The 20,960-nt window shown below is 34.8% G+C and overlaps 1 protein-coding gene across 1 annotated transcript in view; it reads left to right on the forward strand.

Annotated features, from left to right (window-relative positions):
* LOC134791666 (ATP-binding cassette subfamily G member 4-like) overlaps positions 1-20,960 on the forward strand; it is a 154,142-nt gene that overhangs the window by 102,336 nt on the left and 30,846 nt on the right. Inside the window, exon 6 of the mRNA XM_063762753.1 lies at positions 20,575-20,762. Coding sequence (XP_063618823.1) covers positions 20,575-20,762 — 188 coding nt within the window. The remainder of the gene's footprint in view (positions 1-20,574; positions 20,763-20,960) is intronic.

The following is a 20,960-nucleotide window of genomic DNA, read 5'->3' on the forward strand; positions in this document are numbered from 1 at the left end:
ACTGCCAGGTTAAGGTGAGGCCGACCAAGACATACGTCAACAGGCTTATTTTAGCTATTACAATCCGTTTGTTTCATTCTATTTTTCGATGAGGTAAATTGTAGCTCTCACGTGGTACCACAAAATTGGTCGGACACAGGAACCTGCCAACACAGGATTTGGCCAACCACTTTTTTTTTACTGTCCTCAAAGGCAGCTATTATACCATACAAGTTTCATACGATTTTTCGATAAAAAATTTTTGATGTTTTTTTATAAATTTGGTCGGACTGCAAAAACTGCCAGGTTAAGGTGAGGCCAACCAAGACATACGTCAACAGGCTTATTTTAGCTATTATAATCCGTTTGTTTCATTCTATTTTTCGATGAGGTAAAATTGTAGCTCTCACGTGGTACCACAAAATTGGTCGGACACAGGAACCTGCCAACACAGGATTTGGCCGACCACTTTTTTTTTACTGTCCTCAAAGGCAGCCATCGCACCATACCAGTTTCATACGATTTTTCGATAAAAAATTTTTGATGATTTTTTTATAAATCTGGTCGGACTGCAAAAACTGCCAGGTTAAGGTGAGGCCGACCAAGACATACGTCAACAGGCTTATTTTAGCTATTATAATCCGTTTGTTTCATTCTATTTTTCGATGAGGTAAATTGTAGCTCTCACGTGACCCAATAAATCTGGTCGGACTGCAAAAACTGCCAGGCTAAGGTGAGGCCGACCAATTTTTTTTTACTGTCCTCAAGGTCAGGTATCCTACCATACAAGTTTCATTCTATTTTTCGATGAGGTTTTTTTTGATGAATTTTTGTCCAACGTTTTTGCCATTTGTACAAAATCTGCCAGGTTAAGCCTAGGCCGACCAAGTGCGTTGGAAGCTACTAAATGTCAGGTACCTCTACAGGGTAGGTATATTCTATTTTTTGATGAGGTTTGTTTCATGCAGCCGGCCACCGGACTAACAGCTAATACATCATTATTCGACAAAATTACACCAGCTGCTCGACAGCGTGTCGGCCTCATCTCAAAACTCAAAGTCGCTCAGCGAGCTATTGAGAGGGCTATGCTCGGAGTTTCTCTGCGTGATCGAATCAGAAATGAGGAGATCCGAACTAAAGTCACCGACATAGCACACCGGATTAGTAAGCTGAAGTGGCAATGGGCAGGCCACATTGCACGTAGAGAAGATGGCCGATGGGGCCGAAAAGTGCTCGAGTGGAGACCACGGACTAGCAAGCGCAGCGTAGGACGTCCACCCACAAGATGGACAGACGACCTTGTTAAGGCCGCTGGAGGACGCTGGATGCGGGTCGCTTCCAACCGGTACGAATGGAGGTCCAAGGGGGAGGCCTATGTTCAGCAGTGGACGTCTTATGGCTGAGATGATGATGATGATGACATCATTATTAAATGCAGTTTCCTTCACACTCGCCTGTAACAGTTATTTGTTTTACAAGTGGTTTACAACTTTGCCCGTTGTTATTTAACCTCTCGTGCTAATATTTATTTGATACCCGAGCAAACGAAAGATTCCAAAAATGGAATCTTGAGCGTTGCGAGGGTTTCAAGGCACGAGGGTTAAACAAATTTTGCCACCGAGTGAAACACAAAACTTTTCACCACACCAACACAAGTAAAATAGTAACTGTAAAATATAAAAAAAAAAACAAGAATAAGGGTCTTCAAAAATCATTTTTTGATAAAGTAAATATTATCGAAAGTAATCGCTAAACTTACTACACTAAACTTTTGATACATGGGTCCAAAAAATATGAAAAAATCTTAAATAGCGGATGGTGCTGGGCCTAAAATACGGCGTTGCGTGAACAAGAGATTTCCTTTGGCAGGATTAGTCCTTAGGACCCAAGGATGGATTTAAGAAGTGGAGCCACCGAGATTTTTGATGTAAATTTTTAGGGGAAGGCTCTCAACTTGATCTTGATATCTATATAATTTAAGCTACTAGGCCAAGTTTGGTATCGTTTTCGTATAAATCGGGTTGCCGAATTCATTTCTGATATCATAATGACACCATTCCGAAGTAAAAACACATAAAATATGAAAAAAATACTTTTTTTTAAATTCCTCTTCACGCTTAAACCGCTAAACCAATTTAGTTAAAATTTGGTACAGCGATAGTTTGAGTTCCAGGGAATACCATAGCCTACTTTAAATCTCAAAAATCATCCTTTAAGGGTGTTAAAAGGGAGGTAGAAATTTGTATGGGGATTCAATAACCGCTGAACTGATTTAGATAAAATTTTGTATAGAGATATTTTGTGTCCCCGGGAAGAACATAGGATAGTTTTTATTAAAAAAAAAATCTTAAAGTGAAAAGGAAGGTGTAAGATTGTATGGGGAATCAATAACGGCTGAACCGATTTAGATGAAATCTATGTCTACATCTTTGATTTACTTGAAAATGATACTAAACTTGACATAGAACTTAAAACTTAAACTATTATTAACATCAGACGTCGCCGACGCTTAAAAGCCCCCACTCCCCACCTGCATCAAAAATCTGGGTGGCTCCACTTCTTAAATACATCCTTGGGTCCTAAGGACCAATCCTGCCAAAGGAAATCTCTTGTTCATGCAACTCTCTCTCTCTCTGAGCACACTCAACTAAAAACAAAAGCTTAATAAATAGCGGGCCGTAATTTCATGTTTTAGGTTAGGTTTCGTTCATGTCGTCTCGGATATGGGTGAATATGGTATCGATGCATTCAGTGTAATGCCCTGAACACAAATATATGAGATGACAAGCGCGAAAGTGGTGGGGGTAGTTGCTGTGGCGTCATAAAGTCTGTAGTACAAACTTTTTTTTAGTTTCTTTTAAACATACCATGTGGGGTACCAAATGAAAGGGTTTTGTGAGTAGATCACAAATATATAACATACTGTAACATTTTCAATACTTGGTCTAACAAATTATTAGAAAACGTTCAAAAACAAACGATTGAAATTATTACAAAACATAAAAAGGCAACGTTTTTACGATAGATTCGAGGTCTGCCATTATCTTACTCCTGGTGCTGGTATACTTACCTTACTTGAAAACATACACAAGAAGTTATCTGGATATACAAAAAAAGATTACTGTATAGTGATGACGGGAGAAACGGATTTCATTGACACACAAGACTATAAAGCAATTGTTGAAACCATAAGAGCTGTCCTACACGAAATCACTAATACTAATATAATTATAACAGCGCCGACATATGTTTGCGGAGCACCAATATACAACTATAGAGTAGAGGTTTTCAACACACTCCTAAATCGTGATATGGCAATCCACAACTATGGACAGTTCTTTGACTCGAATGAGAATTTAACTTTAGATCTTTTTTCCGACTTTTCTGGTAAACTTCTGAATACAGGAGTACAAAATATTCTTAATAATGTGGCTGAAACCATATTTTTGCACCAACTTTGCATCCCAGGTGGCTATGATGATAACGAAGAACATAAAGACACTGAACAAGAATATAACGAAGAAGAAACTGAACAAGACTATAACGAAGAAGATAAAGAAACTGAACAAGAACATTACGAAGAAGATAAAGAGACTACAAAAATATAACAAAGAAGATTACGATGAAGATGAACATAGAGATACTGAACACGAGTCGTCATTTTTTCGTGAGTAAAAATATTAATTCAGAGATGACCATATTCCATCAAAACATCGCAGGACTGTTAAATAAATCCGATCTGCTCGCTGTCTTTATTGATAATCTGAGAACACAAAATATTGATGTTGATGTGATGTGCATAACAGAACACTTTATAACAGCCGGCCATGAAGACCTTTTAACAGTGCCAAACTATCGACTGGGTGCGTGTTTCGCGCGTGAAAAAAATCGTGGTGGAGCGTGCATATTGGTCAAAACGGGCCATCAATTTAAGGAACTGTTGGATATTGCTAAACATTCTGTAAGTGGAATATTTGAGTGCTGTGCGATTGAACTAACTCTTGAAAAAACAGTTATTATGTGCATTTACAGAACTCCTGGTCTTAGATATTTAGACATATTTTACGACAAACTAGACATTATTTTAAAAAATATATCTAATAATAGCAATAAGAAGATTATCATATGTGGAGATCTTAATATTAATATTTTGAAAAGAAACAGTGTATCGTTACAATTAGAATATTTTCTCTCTAGTTATAATTTAGATCTAGAAATAAAACAGCCTACGAGACTGGCTAGTAACACATGCATAGACAATTTTGCTCACAATTTAAAAAATGGGCACAGCAGTAAAGTACTAGATTCAGGTCTATCAGATCATACTGCCCAAACTCTAACCTTTTCTGTTAAAAGAAACATTTATGAAAATGGCTCATTAAAAATGTGGCGCATCAGACGCAGAGTTTATACAGAAGAAAACCTTGAATTATTTCGAAAACATGTTAAAGGTTTAAGTTTTAATGACGTGTACTTGTTAGATGATGCCGATAAAGCTTATGATAATTTTTCCGATGTTTTCAAGTGCTTGTATGATCTTTGTTTTCCTTATGTGCTAATTAAGAAATCTCTAAAGGTTAGACCTAAATGGATAACTAATGGAATCAGATTGTGTTGTAAAAAGAAACGAAACGCTCTTTGGCTATATCGACTTAACAGATCCAGCGAAAATAAAAATGCCTATAAGACGTACGCTCAGAGACTTAAGACTATAATAACATTGACCCAGAGAGCTCAAAATAAGTTTTTTATGTCGACATCTAGAAATAAGACAAGAGCTACATGGCAAATTATAAATAAGTCCAAAACTTGTAAACCAAAGGAGCCTATAAGCACGTTAATAGCTCATGGGATAACTTATACAGATCCATCAGATATTGCAAATGTCTTCAATAATTTTTTCATTGATGGAGTTACACGAAATAATAATAATAGCAAAAAATCTATAAATATGCCTATGAATCCTAACTCTATTTTTCTGAGTCCAACTACACCGGAAGAAGTAAGGAAAACTATAACCTCCTTAAACAACACAAATAGCGTTGGATTTGATGGTATCAGCACTGCTGTGGTTAAATATGTAAGCGATATCATCTCATCACCACTGGCTCATATAATAAATCTCAGCCTCACTACTGGCTATTTTCCTGGCAACTTAAAAGTAGCTGTAATAAAACCATTACACAAAAAGGGTGATAAATCAGACCCGAACAACTATCGCCCGGTCGCTTTGTTACCAGTAATGTCAAAGGTCTTTGAGAAACTTATTTGTAACAAATTATACAATTTTTTTGAAAAGTACAGTATACTAATTGACGAGCAAAGGGGATTTCGAAAAAACATGTCTATAAACGTTGCTATTTACGACTTAGTCTCTAAGGCTGTCAATAGTCTCGACAAGGGTAAACCATCCTGTGCCATCTATATGGACATGTCGAAGGCTTTTGACCACGTGGATCATAAGCTATTATTGAACAAGTTAAGCCATTATGGGATCCGTGGAAATGCTCTAAACCTTATGAAGTCATACTTAGAAAATAGGATACATTACACGGAACTGACACAGATATGTCCATGTACAAAAAACGAAATAACATACACTTCTAATCGAAGAAATATTCTGTACGGCGTACCACAAGGTAGTATATTGGGGCCATTATTATTCTTAGTGTATGTAAACGACATCGTTAAAGCTAGTCAGTATCCAATGGTACTATATGCTGATGACAGCACCGTTATTATAGAGAAAAACAGCGACATAGACTATCAAGATGCAATAAATACAGATTTAAGACATATTATTGAATGGTTAGAATGTAATAATTTAAACATTAATTTAGAAAAAACTAAGATTATGCAATTTAGTCAAAGAAAAAAAGCGCCAACACTTGATATTACATATCAAGGCAAAAATGTTGATAAGGTGCGTGTTACAAAATTTCTAGGTCTTTCAATCGATAGCGATATGTCGTGGAAGACTCATTCCGAAGAAGTATGTAAGAAACTATACCGATTTTCATATGCTCTATACAGATTAGCGAAAACTACCGACCGCAGCACCGTACTAACCGCTTATCATGGTTTCGTTTCATCAACTCTACGTTATGGATTAGTTTTCTGGGGAAACTCTACATATCGACATTCTTTGTTTAGGGCACAAAAACGATGCGTAAGGGCTATCTGTGGTCTAAGCCCTCAGGAGAGTAGCGTGCCTCTTTTCGAGTCGCTAAAGTTACTGACATTTCCATGTCTATATATTTTCGAGTGCTGCGTTTTTGTCAAAAGTAATTTAAATTTCTTTCCTTTCAAAGAGCAACAGCGAACTTGCAGCCTTCGCCCAAGAAAGCCAGCGCTATTAGTGAGTAGGACTACGACAGCTTTGATGCAAAAAAGCGTACTGGTGATGGCACCAAAGTTATTTAATAAGTTACCAGAATCATGGCAAACGGCACCAATACATAAATTTAAGTCCTTATTATTTAAATTCTTACTAGATAAATGTTATTATAGTGTAACTGATTATTTTAATGATATTGACATATGCCTAAGTAGTGAATTGTAATTGTAATCTATTAGCATAATTATTTCCGAGCAAAGTTATAACATGAACATTTGTCATTTTTATTTTTGTATAAGTATATGAATTGTATCAATAAATTATATTTGCATATGCCAATCTCATTACCCATGTAAATAATGTAAAAAAAAATGTATATAGTTAGATAATAAGAAATTATTTCGTACGCCAAAAGGCACATCACGGCTGTTCCTTAGAATATTAAGTTATCACCTATTTATGTACCTGTGATGAACGAATAAAGAATTTGGAATTTGGAATTTGGAATTTTGGAAAAATTTCACAATCCACTGTTGACTTTCAAGTGCTCTAAATTAAAAATGGCTGAATGGATTAGTCTAAAATACATACCAAATGACTGTGAATATTCTCTATATGATGTTAAAAAATAATTAACCACATATATCAAAAAATAAGAAAAGTACATCAAGTTGAAAAAGTATAATTATCTGATACATTAAACTGCAACTATTATTAAAACAAACAAAAAACCCGACTTTTTACATATATTTTTGAAATGGTCTTTTCATTAGCTTTCATTTGGTACCCATATTGCTATAGTAAGAAAAAAAACACAATACCCCCCCCCCTCCATTTTTTTATTTAGCCGGCGCCAATTTTGACATATGGGGTGTGGTTGAATTCGTCAGAATTGTGGTAGTGACATAGGCTACATACATTTTGAGAATGGCGCCCGCTAATATAAAAATGGAGGGGGGGGATTGTTTTTTTTCCTTACTATAGCAATATGGGTACCAAATGAAAGCTAGTAAAAATACCATTTCAAAAATATATGTCAAACTATCGGGTCTTTTGTTTGTTTTAATAATAGTTGCAGTTTAATGTAACAGAAAATTATACTTTTTTCAACTTGATGTACGTTTCTTATTTTTTGATATATCTGGTTAATTATTTTTTAACATTATATAGAAGATATTCACAGTCACTTGGTATGTATTTTGGACGGATCCATTCAGCCATTTTCAATTTAGAGCAGTTAGAAATCAACTGTGGATTGTGTAATTTTTGAACGTTTTCTAATAATTAGTTAAACCAAGTATTGTTAATACTATAGTATGGTATATATTTGTAATCTACTCACAAAGCCCTTTCATTGGGTACCCCACATGGTATGTTTAAAAGAAAATTAAAAAAAAGTTTGTACTGCCGAATTTATGACGTCACAGCAACTACCCCCACCACTTTCGCGTTTGTCATCTCATATATTTGTATTCAGGGCATTACACTGAATGCGTCGATACCATATTCATCCATATCCGAGACGACATGAGCGAAAATCGATTTCTAGAAGACTTTTCTTTCGTTGACCGGGCCACTAAAATACTTTCAATGAAAACTATAGCGAACATGATCGGTGCAGATGAGATGATAACATTGATAACTCTGAGTTTATCAAGTGGAGTCACGTAAGGGGTCATCCATTAATTACATCACACGTTTAGGGGGAGGGAGGGGGTCAAGAAAATGTGACATGTTGTGACAAGGGGGAGGGGGGAGTCACAAACTTTTTGACGTCACTTTAACTTCATCAGTAACCGAAAATGTATTTAAATTATTTTATACGCTAATATACATTTAAATAACAAGTTTTTGATACGATAATCGTTTTTATTCCTTTAATTTTATTTCTTAATCAGTTTTTAGGCCAAGCAATAAGAAGTTATAGAGGGAAATGCTAGGAACACAATTTTTGACTCCGTAACTTTGTTTGGAGTAGTTAGGAGGTGAACATATCAAAAGTCCCCACCCTTAGCCCTGGTGCTGGGGGGAGGGAGGGGTTTGCAGGTCCCGTTTTTCGGTTTTTTACTTATATCTCGGAAACTATGGATTTCTTAGAGACATTATGTCTTCTACAAAATTAAAGCTTATTAAATTTGCTACAAGTTCTACTCATCAAGTTTTTCGATATCTTGTATAGTTTTCGAGATATCCGCTCTTGAATGTTTGTAATAGGCCGTGGCAGGAAGAGGGACCATCTTGTGACTTAATAGCTTTTCGGCCTGATTTTTTTTTGTGATGATGTGCCACATCATTAGTAAGGTTTATACTTAATTTCAGCTTTCACCTATTCTTATTTTTGAAGAAAAAAAAATAAAATAAATTAAAAATATATTCATGAATATTTTCGTTTCCATGGAACGAATTCTTTCGTGCTTTACACGTATGGTACACTTGATCAAGACCTACAATATGTCATTATAAACAAGTTAACACTTCATACAAAAAAAGAAAAAAATACATGTGTCAATATTTTTAGATATTTTTTTTATAACTTATTAAACAGACAAACCTCCAATTTTTTTTACGAATAATAGCCCTTTTAATAAACTATAACATATATTTAATTCAAGCTTTTAATAATGGTGCATCATGACGAAAATATTTTAAAAACTTGGTGAGTCCCCTTGATGTAATTAAAATGTAATTAAATCCGTCATATTTAACCTTCTTGCATATGTGTATCAATAATGGACTGGTTCATAATATCGTTTCTCGAAATCATAATTTGTGGCTTTTATCAGAAAAGGGTATTTATGCTCCATGTACATAAGGATCCTACTCTGATGGAACCGTCCCTTATTCAAATAGAGCATGCATTTACCCTTCTCTGATGGAAATGTTTCTTCTGTACCAGTACCTACATGAAGCATAAGGACCCGTCTCGATGGAAAGCCACATTTTGACACATGCATGGCAGGCGTGCAGGCTTTAGGATAGTTTCATAAATCACAACCATGAAATGAAAACAAAGTATATTGGCATAGAAAAATTTAATTTTTCTATGTCAATATAATTTAAATTTAATCATTACAAAAGTATGGTATGCACTATTGAGTTAAGTTATTGCTCTCTTGGGGTGAGAATGACCTTCATCGTCGTCCTCGTTTTCTATCTCTTCTCCATCGAACCCCTGTAACGAAACGGTCAGAGGATCCTCCTGTACTTCTTCATGTTCGTAGTCAACTTGAGGGACCCATTCAAGTAGCTCCCTGGCAATTTTGGCATGCTGGGGAACATTTAAGGTTTGCTTTTTTGCAGCCACACTTCGCAATGGCACAGTCTTTCTTGCATCGGCAGAAAATCATTTTCAGAATGTCCTCCAGTGCAGCTACTAACTCACTGTGCATTGGAACCGGGCAGTTGTTCTCAATTTTCCACCCATACATCTGAGGAGGCAGGTCATTTCCTAACCACAGCTGAACTTGGTGGAATGTTCGGAGGGAATGCTGTGTTACTGCTCCCTCGGTGGCAGGAAGACAAGAGATATCAGGCTTCATGATGATTGAAGAATGACTTGTACCTGTACGCATTGAGAGAGACTTCTTTCGCTGGAGCCCCATACCACCTCAAGATGCAATATATGTTATAGTTCATTAAAAGGGCTATTATTCGTAAAAAATTGGAGGTGTGTCTGTTTAATAAGTTATAAAAAAATATTTAAAAATATTGACACATGTATTTTTTCTTTTTTTGTATGAAGTGTTAACTTGTTTATAATGACATATTGTAGGTCTTGATTAAGTGTACCATACGTGTAAAGCACGAAAGAATTCGTTCCATAGAAACGAAAATATTCATGAATATATTTTTATTTTATTTTATTTTTTTCTTCAAAAATAAGAATAGGTGAAAGCCGAAATTTAGTATAAACCTTACTAATAATGTAGCACATCATCACAAAAAAAATCAGGCTGAAAAGCTATTAAGCCACAAGATGGTCCCTCTTCCTGCCACGGCCTATTACAAACATTCAAGAGCGGATATCTCGAAAACTATACAAGATATCGAGAAACTTGATAAGTAAAACTTGTAGCAAATTTAATAAGCTTTAATTTTGTAGAAAATATCATGTCGCTAGGACGCATAGTTTCCGAGATATAAGTAAAAAACCGAAAAACGGGACCTTCAAACCCCTCCCTCCCCCCCAGCACCAGGGCTAAGGGCGGGGACTTTTGATATGTTCACCTCCTAACTACTCCAAACAAAGTTAACGGAGTCAAAAATTGTGTTCCTAGCATTTCCCTCTACAACCTTTTTTGGGCATTCATTTCCTGACCTATTTGGGTTATAAAATTACTAACATTTCTTTTGTCAAAAATATTTTGATATAATATTAAATAAATATTTGCCGATTCGTTGAAGAAATGTGACGTCACACCAGGGGGAGGGGTTTGCCAAATGTGACCAAGTGTGACAAGGAGGGGGGGGGAGGGGTAAAAAAACCTAGAAATTCGTGTGACGTAATTAATGGATGACCCCTTAATGCTTAAGTTTTTTATTTACCATCGTGAGTGAACGTGAATATAAAATGGAACTGCACATGTAGGTATCATAGGTATTTATACTTTATTTGCTTTAAATTTATTTATGAATTTCGTCCCCACATTAAAACTTGCTGACAAAATACACAGTGTATAAAACGCAGGAGCTTGGCTTTGTGCAGGTTAATAGTCACTTGGCGGATTGTTTGCACTTCGGGAGCGCAAATAGAAGACATTATGCAAGTGGATGCAGCGCCTGAGCGTCTATACTATGTGGCTTGTTGGAGACTTATTGCTAATATATTTTAGCAGTCGCTCGCACGCCGTGGTATTTAGGTAGGTATAAATGTTGAATTTCTGAGGCAGTTGCTTATACTGAAAAGCAGTAATACGCTTTCATTTTCATATGATTGCCGTCGGTTAGAATTATTCATTTAATAGTATTTATAAGTACCTATTGGTACATTATATTTACTTCCTATAATAACTTTATAGGATAATAGGCTATTGTAGTTTCATTGTATCATACCCGCAGAGTAGATAAACTTAAATATTTTAGTGGGCTTGCGGCTATATGTAAATGTTTTTCTTATTACATGTCGGGTTTGACATGTAATAAGAAAACCATTTTCAATTCCTCAAATATACGAATGTTTCAAGTCACTTCTGTAAGAAATCGTTTATGTTAAGGGAAACATACGCACAGTAAATGTGCAATAAATAGATAAGCCTAAAACTAAACAAGTAATCAAGAGGCTTATTCGAACTTTACAAATAAACTCCAGTTTTGGCTCCTTATCACCGTCCTATAAAACTGAAATCATTATGTGCTGGCAAGATTTTTAAACTTCGAATCTCTTTCAAGTTTTCATGTTATCATTATCACTAATTTTAGCAAACACTAAGATAAGATTAAACACAATTAAAAAAGAATTCGTTACAGAAGCGTTATTCGCCTAAATATAGGCATATAGTAGTAGGTATATACAACTCCATTCATACATGAGAATTGATGGTTAAAAATGCCCAGATTATTCAGGCCCACAATGTTTTGTTAGGTTGAATTCTACTGAACCGAATAAATTCGAAGGTTATCCTATCGACTCGCTAACGTAATAAAAATCCGAATTGAAACTTTAAGCTAAACCATTTTATCCGCTAACTTTTAAATACAATTTAAATAAATTGTACACCAGACACATTCAACTTTTATTAAAGTTGAGACCGTTCTCATAAAAGCCCAGCAAATAACTTTAAAAGTGCAATTTTAAATTAGGTACAAGTTTCCGTCGTCCCGGCGAACAGACGAGACACCTGACACGAAGCCACTTGTGAGTTCAACGGATCGGGATCTTATTAAATTCCATGTTAATTTCAACTTGCAGGCAAATTCACTTGTGCGGTTAGTTAGGGCACAGTGTAGTAAGAAAAGGGTTTTCGTCATGCTTTCTCTGTTATAGGTACTTGCTGGGGATTATTCGGAATTATACAAACGTATGCAGAGTATACATGCAGTCTGTAAGGTATTTGTAAAATGGGCCTTGTTGCCAGATTCAAAATATAAAATAAATAAATAGGGTCTATTCCGTCCACTAGCGTTTCTCTTGAACAATTAACAATAATTTCATCGACAAAGCAGCGATTGCTTTAATTAGTTTCAGCAATCAAAAGCAAATGGTTTTTTTTTCCTAGGAGAGAAAATCAAAAATATATATATACTCTCGTGGTCGGAATAGCCCCTATGACGGAATTAGCCACATTGACCTTATCACCAAACTTGTACTATACTATTCTGTCAATACAATGGTAGTTTCTCAAGAGTTCGAGCGTGTTCGAGACGTGACGTATTTTGCAAGGTTACGTTGAATTAACAAGCTTGTATTGAAGCTCGAGGAGGCTTATTCCAATTATAATAACAGGTAATAAATTTGATCTGGATTTGTTACGCATTTGATCTGTCAGTGTTAAAAGTGACATTTCTTCAACCTGCAACGTCACTTAAGTAGACACAGATCATATTATATCCATAATAAGTCCAGATCAAATTCATAAGGAACCTGTTATTACAATCAGAATAAGCATCTTGATTTGACTGTAGCTTCGGATCTTGTCGTGTAGATAAATATCAAATTACATTAAAGCAGCACTTGGTTCCCTGTTTATTACTTGCTCGTCATTTTGTGGTATTTGCTTTTCGTAATTATTATTAAATACTTAATTAACTAATTTGTGCAATCATTTAATAATGATTGAACTCCTTTATTCATGCCAGAGCACAGGTACTCGTACAATAATATTTAATTTTGTGATAAATATTTGAATGCTGAAATTCCAGCCAGACATGTAAAGAACTGAATTTGTATACCTATATTAACATCTTATATATACCTACTCGTAACTCGTGTTCCAATAAACGATTATATTATCTATCTTATCTAATATAATAATAATTCAGTCTATATGCGTCTTACAGGCCTCCTCTCATGCACGAGAGGGCTTGAGCTACCGCACATGTATATAGGTAATGTCACACCCTGACCCGTTGTCTCATAAAAAAAGAGAAAAAAAAAAACAAAAAAAAAATATCTTGTAGGTATACTGTATAGCAACAATAATCAATAATCTGTAGCAACCCCTAAAACGTAATTGAAAATTCTGAAAAAAATCCACATTTGTTTTTTAGTCAAATAGAATAAATTAAGCGGGTGAGACATAGAAAATTTTAACTTCGACGAAATAAGCAACACCCTATTAGGGGTCATCCATTAATTACATCACACGTTTAGGGGGGGGGGGGTCAAGAAAATGTGACATATTGTGACAAGGGGGAGAGGGGAGTCACAAACTTTGTGACGTCACTTTAACTTCATCAGTAACCAAAATTATATTTTAATCATGTTATTTACTGTACAGTTCAAAAACAAGTTTTTGGAACGATAATCGTTTTTATTAATTAATTTTTTTTCATAATCAGTCAAAAAACCTTGAAATTCGTGTGACGTAATTAATGGATGACCCCTTATGTAGGTATATTTCGCATTTCTTTATTATGTTTCAATAATAAAATTAAATTTATATCACATTATTTTAAATGACGTTAATGCTCATTCCTGTCTTAATTGCACATACAGATGCACCTAGTTGTATAATAATGTTTCCCATCGTATTTTCTCGGAAAAGCTCGTATAATTTGTCATATCAGTACGGCTACCACCAATTTTGACATTGACATATTAGCTCGCGTCTACGTAAATTACTTTCTATACATCTCGCTTGCACTAATGTGCGAGTACGAGCGAGATGCATAGAAAGTAAGTTACTTAGACGTGAGTGAATATGTCAATGTCAAAACTGGTGGTAGTGGCACAGTTCAGTCAATGTCAATATTACTTTTTGTACCGAGACTGACTGAAAAAGCAAGACACGTTGGTAAGTTTCCGTGAAAATACGATGGAAAATAATTATGCACTAGATCTGTAAGCAGGACACACTTATTAACATATCACGTAGGTACCATAAATTTAATAAAAATTACTTGCTTGATATTCATTTATTGCGAACAAAATAATAAAAATTTATCGTAACTAATTCATTAATTGAAATTCTGAAACATGTTCAATTAATCAAGTTCTCATATGGACGGAGAAGCCGAAGGATTAATTAATCTGTTAGTGTAATTAATCGAATTGACATTTGATATCGGCATAGCTCAAATAATCACAATAGAGTAGGTACCTAACTATACGAGTAGTATCAATTATACTACGAGTACAATTTGCTATTGCATTTAAAATTTGTCCAATCTGAGTAATGTGTAATAATATTTACTGAAACATTAATGAGACATCTGCTCATAACAATATTACCAATATTGGGACTAATCTCAAATTTAGGTTAGTAGGTACCCCTAAATAATATTTTTGCTGACTAAAAAAACCGTAAGCCGTATTTTAGAGGACTTACTTGAGAAGAGCGATCTGGCTTTGGGAAATTGCCGCGTCTTCAGGTTTATCGGCGTTAAAGCACATTAAAATTTTTGAATTATATCACGAACCTGATGGTGTCCGCAATATTTGACAACTGCGCTACGAAATGATAGCATAAACAAACAAAGCAAAATAATTAAGCAGGTAGATAATCATATTACCGGGTTTCCGGCTTCGATGTAGAATTAATATCTAATACCTTTAAACGAGCAATTCTTGTTTATTTATTTATATATAATTTATATAAGTATATATTTCGGGGATCTAGGAAACGGCTCTAACGATTTCAATTAAATTTGCTATAGTCTTATCTCTCGGAAAACACGCATTTTTGAGTTTTATAATGTTTTCCGAGCAAAGCTCGGTCTCCCAGTGGGTGCCCTATTGATATTCCGAAAAAAAATACGCCGATTTTTGTTTCGCCGACAACGATTCGCAGACGGGTTGTTTGGCAGAGTAACGATTCGCCGGATCTCGTTAAGCATAATAGTCGTTTGCGAGAGTAGTCAATAAGCAGAACATTGATACGCATATTTACTATTCGTAGAATAATCATTTAGTAATTGTTATAATTACCCGAGAAACCATTGGTCGAAACACAATAGGTCGAATGTTCATTTGGCATTAATATTGAATGTTCGTTTTTTTAGCATTAGACAAAAGGTAAACAATCTTGAAGTGTCTTTTAATTGAAAAACTCTTTTTAAAAATAAGTCATGGCAAATATGTAACATTCACGAATCTAATACGATCATTTATATTCTTCTGCTTTCATAAGTAATACTTAGTTACTGATTTTTAAAAGCCTTTTTCAATTAAAAGACATGTCAACGTCGCTTACCTTCTTTCTAATGCTAAAAAAAAATATAAAATAAGGTGAGATTTCAATGATTGATGAAGTGCACCTGATGATGATGATACTCAATTTTTATTGTACATAAAAAAGATTACAAACACAATTAATACATTATTTTACAATATGATGATGATTGTTGATGATAATGATGATGATTTTTTTTAAAGTAGTATGTTTAGCGATTACTCCAGCACCCATAGTCCGATTTGAGTTTTTCTTTTTTTGTTTGAAAAAAGTTACCTGCGGGGTATTCCCATAATAATTTTGGTTCTGATCTGATGTTGTAATCCATGAGGAATTGACGGAACCCCTCAATTTTTAAAGGCATGTGTATTATGATTTCGGTATTTTCTAAAGTAACTCAAGCATTTCCTCCTGAAATCCACCAATTTCATAAAGTGCAACTGTAGCCTTACCACGAGTTTGACACTACATATTCGCTAACTTCTTCGTAACTTTATATACACATACTTAACGCATTTACTTAAAAAATGATATTATTTTATTTCATTCTTTTGTTTCGAAAATAACGACTTATATGTAAAATGTGAAACGTTATTCGACTAAACATTGCTTAAACGAAACGATTACTCTGCCAAATCGAAATCGTCCAATAATAGTTCTGCGAATTTACACAGAAGCAAACTGAACGGTATGTGAACCAAGAGTCTACGTAACGTTAGTGGACCAGAAGTTACATTGACAAATAAATGACTCTGCGAAACGATGTTCGGCGAATCGTTGTCGGCGAATCGATGATCTGCTAAAAGTTTATCGGAGAATCATTAGGTACCCCTCCCAGTGACATGGAACGCATCTTTAAGTGGCTCCCGCTGCCGCCGCCGGCTGGAGGCCTCCCGCGCCGCAAGCAGCCACTGTCATTATACTGCATATATAAAGTTAGCGTTGTGCATGTAAAATGTTAATAAATTAAAATAAAGTAATACCTAGTTATTCAGTTAGCATTATTATTTAATGTTACATGGTGCCGAAACCGGGAAAACCATCAAAATATGGCCGAAAACAAAACAGACGTCAACATAAAGCCGTCCAAACAATTCATCATAAACGCCAGTGAAGATGTAGCGAAGGCGTGGAAGCTGTGGCTCCAACAATTCGAGTGGTATGCCATCGCTACAAACCTGGAAGAGAAAAAACCAACGGTGCAAGTGGCGGTATTCATGGCATGTATCGGACCACGCGGTGGTTATATACAATACGTTCAATCTTACAAGTGATGAGGAGTTACAATTACGAACCATTAAAGACAAATTTACAAATCACCTCACTCCAAAGATTAATGAATCATATGAAAGGTATATATTTAATACGGGTACCTAATGACTCTCCGAAAAACTTTTAGCAGATTATTGATCCGCCGACAACGATTCGCCGAACATCGTTTCGCAGAGTTATTTATTTGTAAATGTAACTTTTGGTCAACTAACGTTACGTAGACTCTTGGTTCACATACCGTTCAGTTTGCTTCTGTGTAAATTCGCAGAACTATTATTGGACGATTTCCATTTGACAGAGTAATCGTTTCGTTTAAGCAATGTTTAGTCGAATAACGTTTCACATTTTACATATGAGTCGTTGACTACCTAGTAAGAATCACATACTTACATCCTGCTGCCGTTGTTAGTTTGTGTCATAAACAAACTAGTAGGTACCGGTATAGAATACCGTGATTGCTTCTGGTTTGGGTTTTAATCAATTTTTAACCTAAATATGAACAAAAGCATAGGTAGGTATATTGTATCTATGCAACGTAGATTTTAATTGTATGGTCATTTGTATACCTACCTACGTGAAAATAAGTATATAATTAAATGTATCTAAAACCATGTTTATCAGACTCAAACTAAAAGTTGTTGTGTAGGTTAGTCATATCCTAGTCTAGTCATAAATAAGAGATAAGTTCTGTTATAGTTCGTTTTTTTTTTAGCATTAGAAAGAAGGTAAGCGACGTTGATATGTCTATTAATTGAAAAACGCTTTTTAAAAATCAGTAACTAAGTATTACTTATGAAAGCTAAATGATCGTATTAGATTGAATTCGTGAATGTTACATATTTGCCATGACTAATTTTTATAAAGAGTTTTTCAATTCAAAGACACGTCAAGATTGTTTACCTTTTTTTCTAATGTTAAAAAAACGAACATTCAATATTAATGCCAAATGAACATTCGACCTATTGTGTTTCGACCAATGGTTTCTCCGGTAATTATGACAGTTACTAAATGATTATTCTACGAATAGTAAATATGCGTATCAATGTTCTGCTTATTGACTACTCTCGCAAACGACTATTATGCGTAACGAGATTCGGTGAATCGTTACTCTGCCAAACAACCCGTCTGCGAATCGTTGTCGGCGAAACAAAAATCGGCGTATTTTTTTTCGGCATATCAATAGGGCACCATCTTTTTCGGGTACCTAATGATTCTCCGATAAACTTTTAGCAGATCATCGATTCGCCGACAACGATTCGCCGAACATCGTTTCGCAGAGTCATTTATTTGTCAATGTAACTTCTGGTCAACTAACGTTACGTAGACTCTTGGTTCACATACCGTTCAGTTTGCTTCTGTGTAAATTCGCAGAACTATTATTGGACGATTTCGATTTGGCAGAGTAATCGTTTCGTTTAAGCAATGTTTAGTCGAATAACGTTTCACATTTTACATATAAGTCGTTATTTTCGAAACAAAAGAATGAAATAAAATATTATCATTTTTTAAGTAAATGCGTTAAGTATGTGTATATAAAGTTACGAAGAAGTTAGCGAATATGTAGTGTCAAACTCGTGGTAAGGCTACAGTTGCACTTTATGAAATTGGTGGATTTCAGGAGGAAATGCTTGAGTTACTTTAGAAAATACCGAAATCATAATACACATGCCTTTAAAAATTGAGGGGTTCCGTCAATTCCTCATGGATTACAACATCAGATCAGAACCAAAATTATTATGGGAATACCCCGCAGGTAACTTTTTTCAAACAAAAAAAGAAAAACTCAAATCGGACTATGGGTGCTGGAGTAATCGCTAAACATACTACTTTAAAAAAAATCATCATCATTATCATCAACAATCATCATCATATTGTAAAATAATGTATTAATTGTGTTTGTAATCTTTTTTATGTACAATAAAAATTGAGTATCATCATCATCAGGTGCACTTCATCAATCATTGAAATCTCACCTTATTTTATAATTTTTTTTAGCATTAGAAAGAAGGTAAGCGACGTTGACATGTCTTTTAATTGAAAAAGGCTTTTAAAAATCAGTAACTAAGTATTACTTATGAAAGCAGAAGAATATAAATGATCGTATTAGATTCGTGAATGTTACATATTTGCCATGACTTATTTTTAAAAAGAGTTTTTCAATTAAAAGACACTTCAAGATTGTTTACCTTTTGTCTAATGCTAAAAAAACGAACATTCAATATTAATGCCAAATGAACATTCGACCTATTGTGTTTCGACCAATGGTTTCTCGGGTAATTATAACAATTACTAAATGATTATTCTACGAATAGTAAATATGCGTATCAATGTTCTGCTTATTGACTACTCTCGCAAACGACTATTATGCTTAACGAGATTCGGCGAATCGTTACTCTGCCAAACAACCCGTCTGCGAATCGTTGTCGGCGAAACAAAAATCGGCGTATTTTTTTTCGGAATATCAATAGGGCACCCGTATTTTATAATATATTTATGATACATTTATATTTATGGTAAGTGCAAAATTGTTACCGAAAATCAAATAGAAAATGTGATGAATCGTTAAAAAATGGAATATAGTCCGTGATACAAGTATGTACTTAGAATATTGTATAGAAATAATATTTTAGGAAAGAATCCTCGTTTTCACCCGTGCGATATATAATAAAAGTTATAAAAAAGGTAAATTATATTAAAGTTTGCGTTTTAGTGGTTGCTCCCATTAGAAAAGTTGCTCGGTATCACCTATATATTCACGTCGTATAATATTGCAGGTCATTAAAAAATAACCCTGAATCTTTAATAGAAAAGAACCGACTTCTCAAAAAAGTTTGAATTGCCATATAAATTATTGGCTGGTATTTAATTGATCACCAGATATAAGTAGTATAATTAATCCACTTCGTCACCTTTTTCTAGTAGCATTTCATTTCTGTAAGGGTCGCAGTTCAAACCCAACCCTGTATTGTGCCTTTATGCTACCATGAATATAGGAAAGAGAAAAACATTTTTAACGAAGACTAACGAGCGTCTACAAATTGTTTGTCAATAATGTTTCTGTATAACCGGTTAATTTCCATTTCTTTTTGTACCACTTTCTTTTGTGACAAGTTAACTTTTTACTGTCTACTATCTGTATGAAATTATGTAAATTATTATCACCGCCGATATAATATATCAAAGTAAACAAATTCCAATTAAAATAAAGTGCATGGATTTTTTGATGATTTGCAGCAACATCTGGAATAAAAGTTTCCGAAGTTTACCAACGAAAAATTATGATTTTTTTACATAATAATAACATTATCATAAATATTACAGGAAATATATAATCACATCTCTATCTTGAAAACTTATTTATTTATCAAAAAACATTTTCTAATTTAATTTGCAATTTAAGCCCCTTTGCGGATGTTTATTATACTTTCAAATAAAACAAAAACTGTTGAAATCGGTTCACATGATAAAGAATTATCCCTGAAAAACCAACATACATACATGTCGCGCAAATTTATTTGCCAATTTGCCAATAGATGGCGCTCAAAAGTCTTTCGTAAATATAGCTACATGAAAAAATGAAAAGTTTGTAGCTACGCTACCCTCGGTGTGCGAGTTAAACGATCTCGCACTTGACCGGTTTTTTAATATTGTTCACAGGGCGCTGCGCCCCTCCTCGTCCCGTTCCTGGCCGAGGTGGGCTACATCTGCCCGACCACGCACAACCCGGCGGACTTCGTGATCGAGACGCTCGTCATCGACGTGGAGGCGCCCGCGCACCTTTCCGAGCTCTGCCAGAACGGGAAGCTCTGTCGCAAGCTGGACCGAATCACTGCCAGAGGAGGCCGGTGAGAACTATATACACTTAAGCAAAGAATAAACGTCCACACTTCTTATTTTCATTATGGATTATAAGTAGTGGAGATACATATGGCTAAAGTGAAAATTATGTGACGCAGAAGTAAATAAGAGCAATATACCTACCAAAACATAAATACGTATCTACATATTCTACATAAGGATAAATTCTCCTTAGCACCGAGTTT

Source organism: Cydia splendana, chromosome 1 (assembly GCF_910591565.1).
Source record: "Cydia splendana chromosome 1, ilCydSple1.2, whole genome shotgun sequence".
In the NCBI taxonomy this organism is placed as follows: Eukaryota; Metazoa; Arthropoda; class Insecta; order Lepidoptera; family Tortricidae; genus Cydia; species Cydia splendana.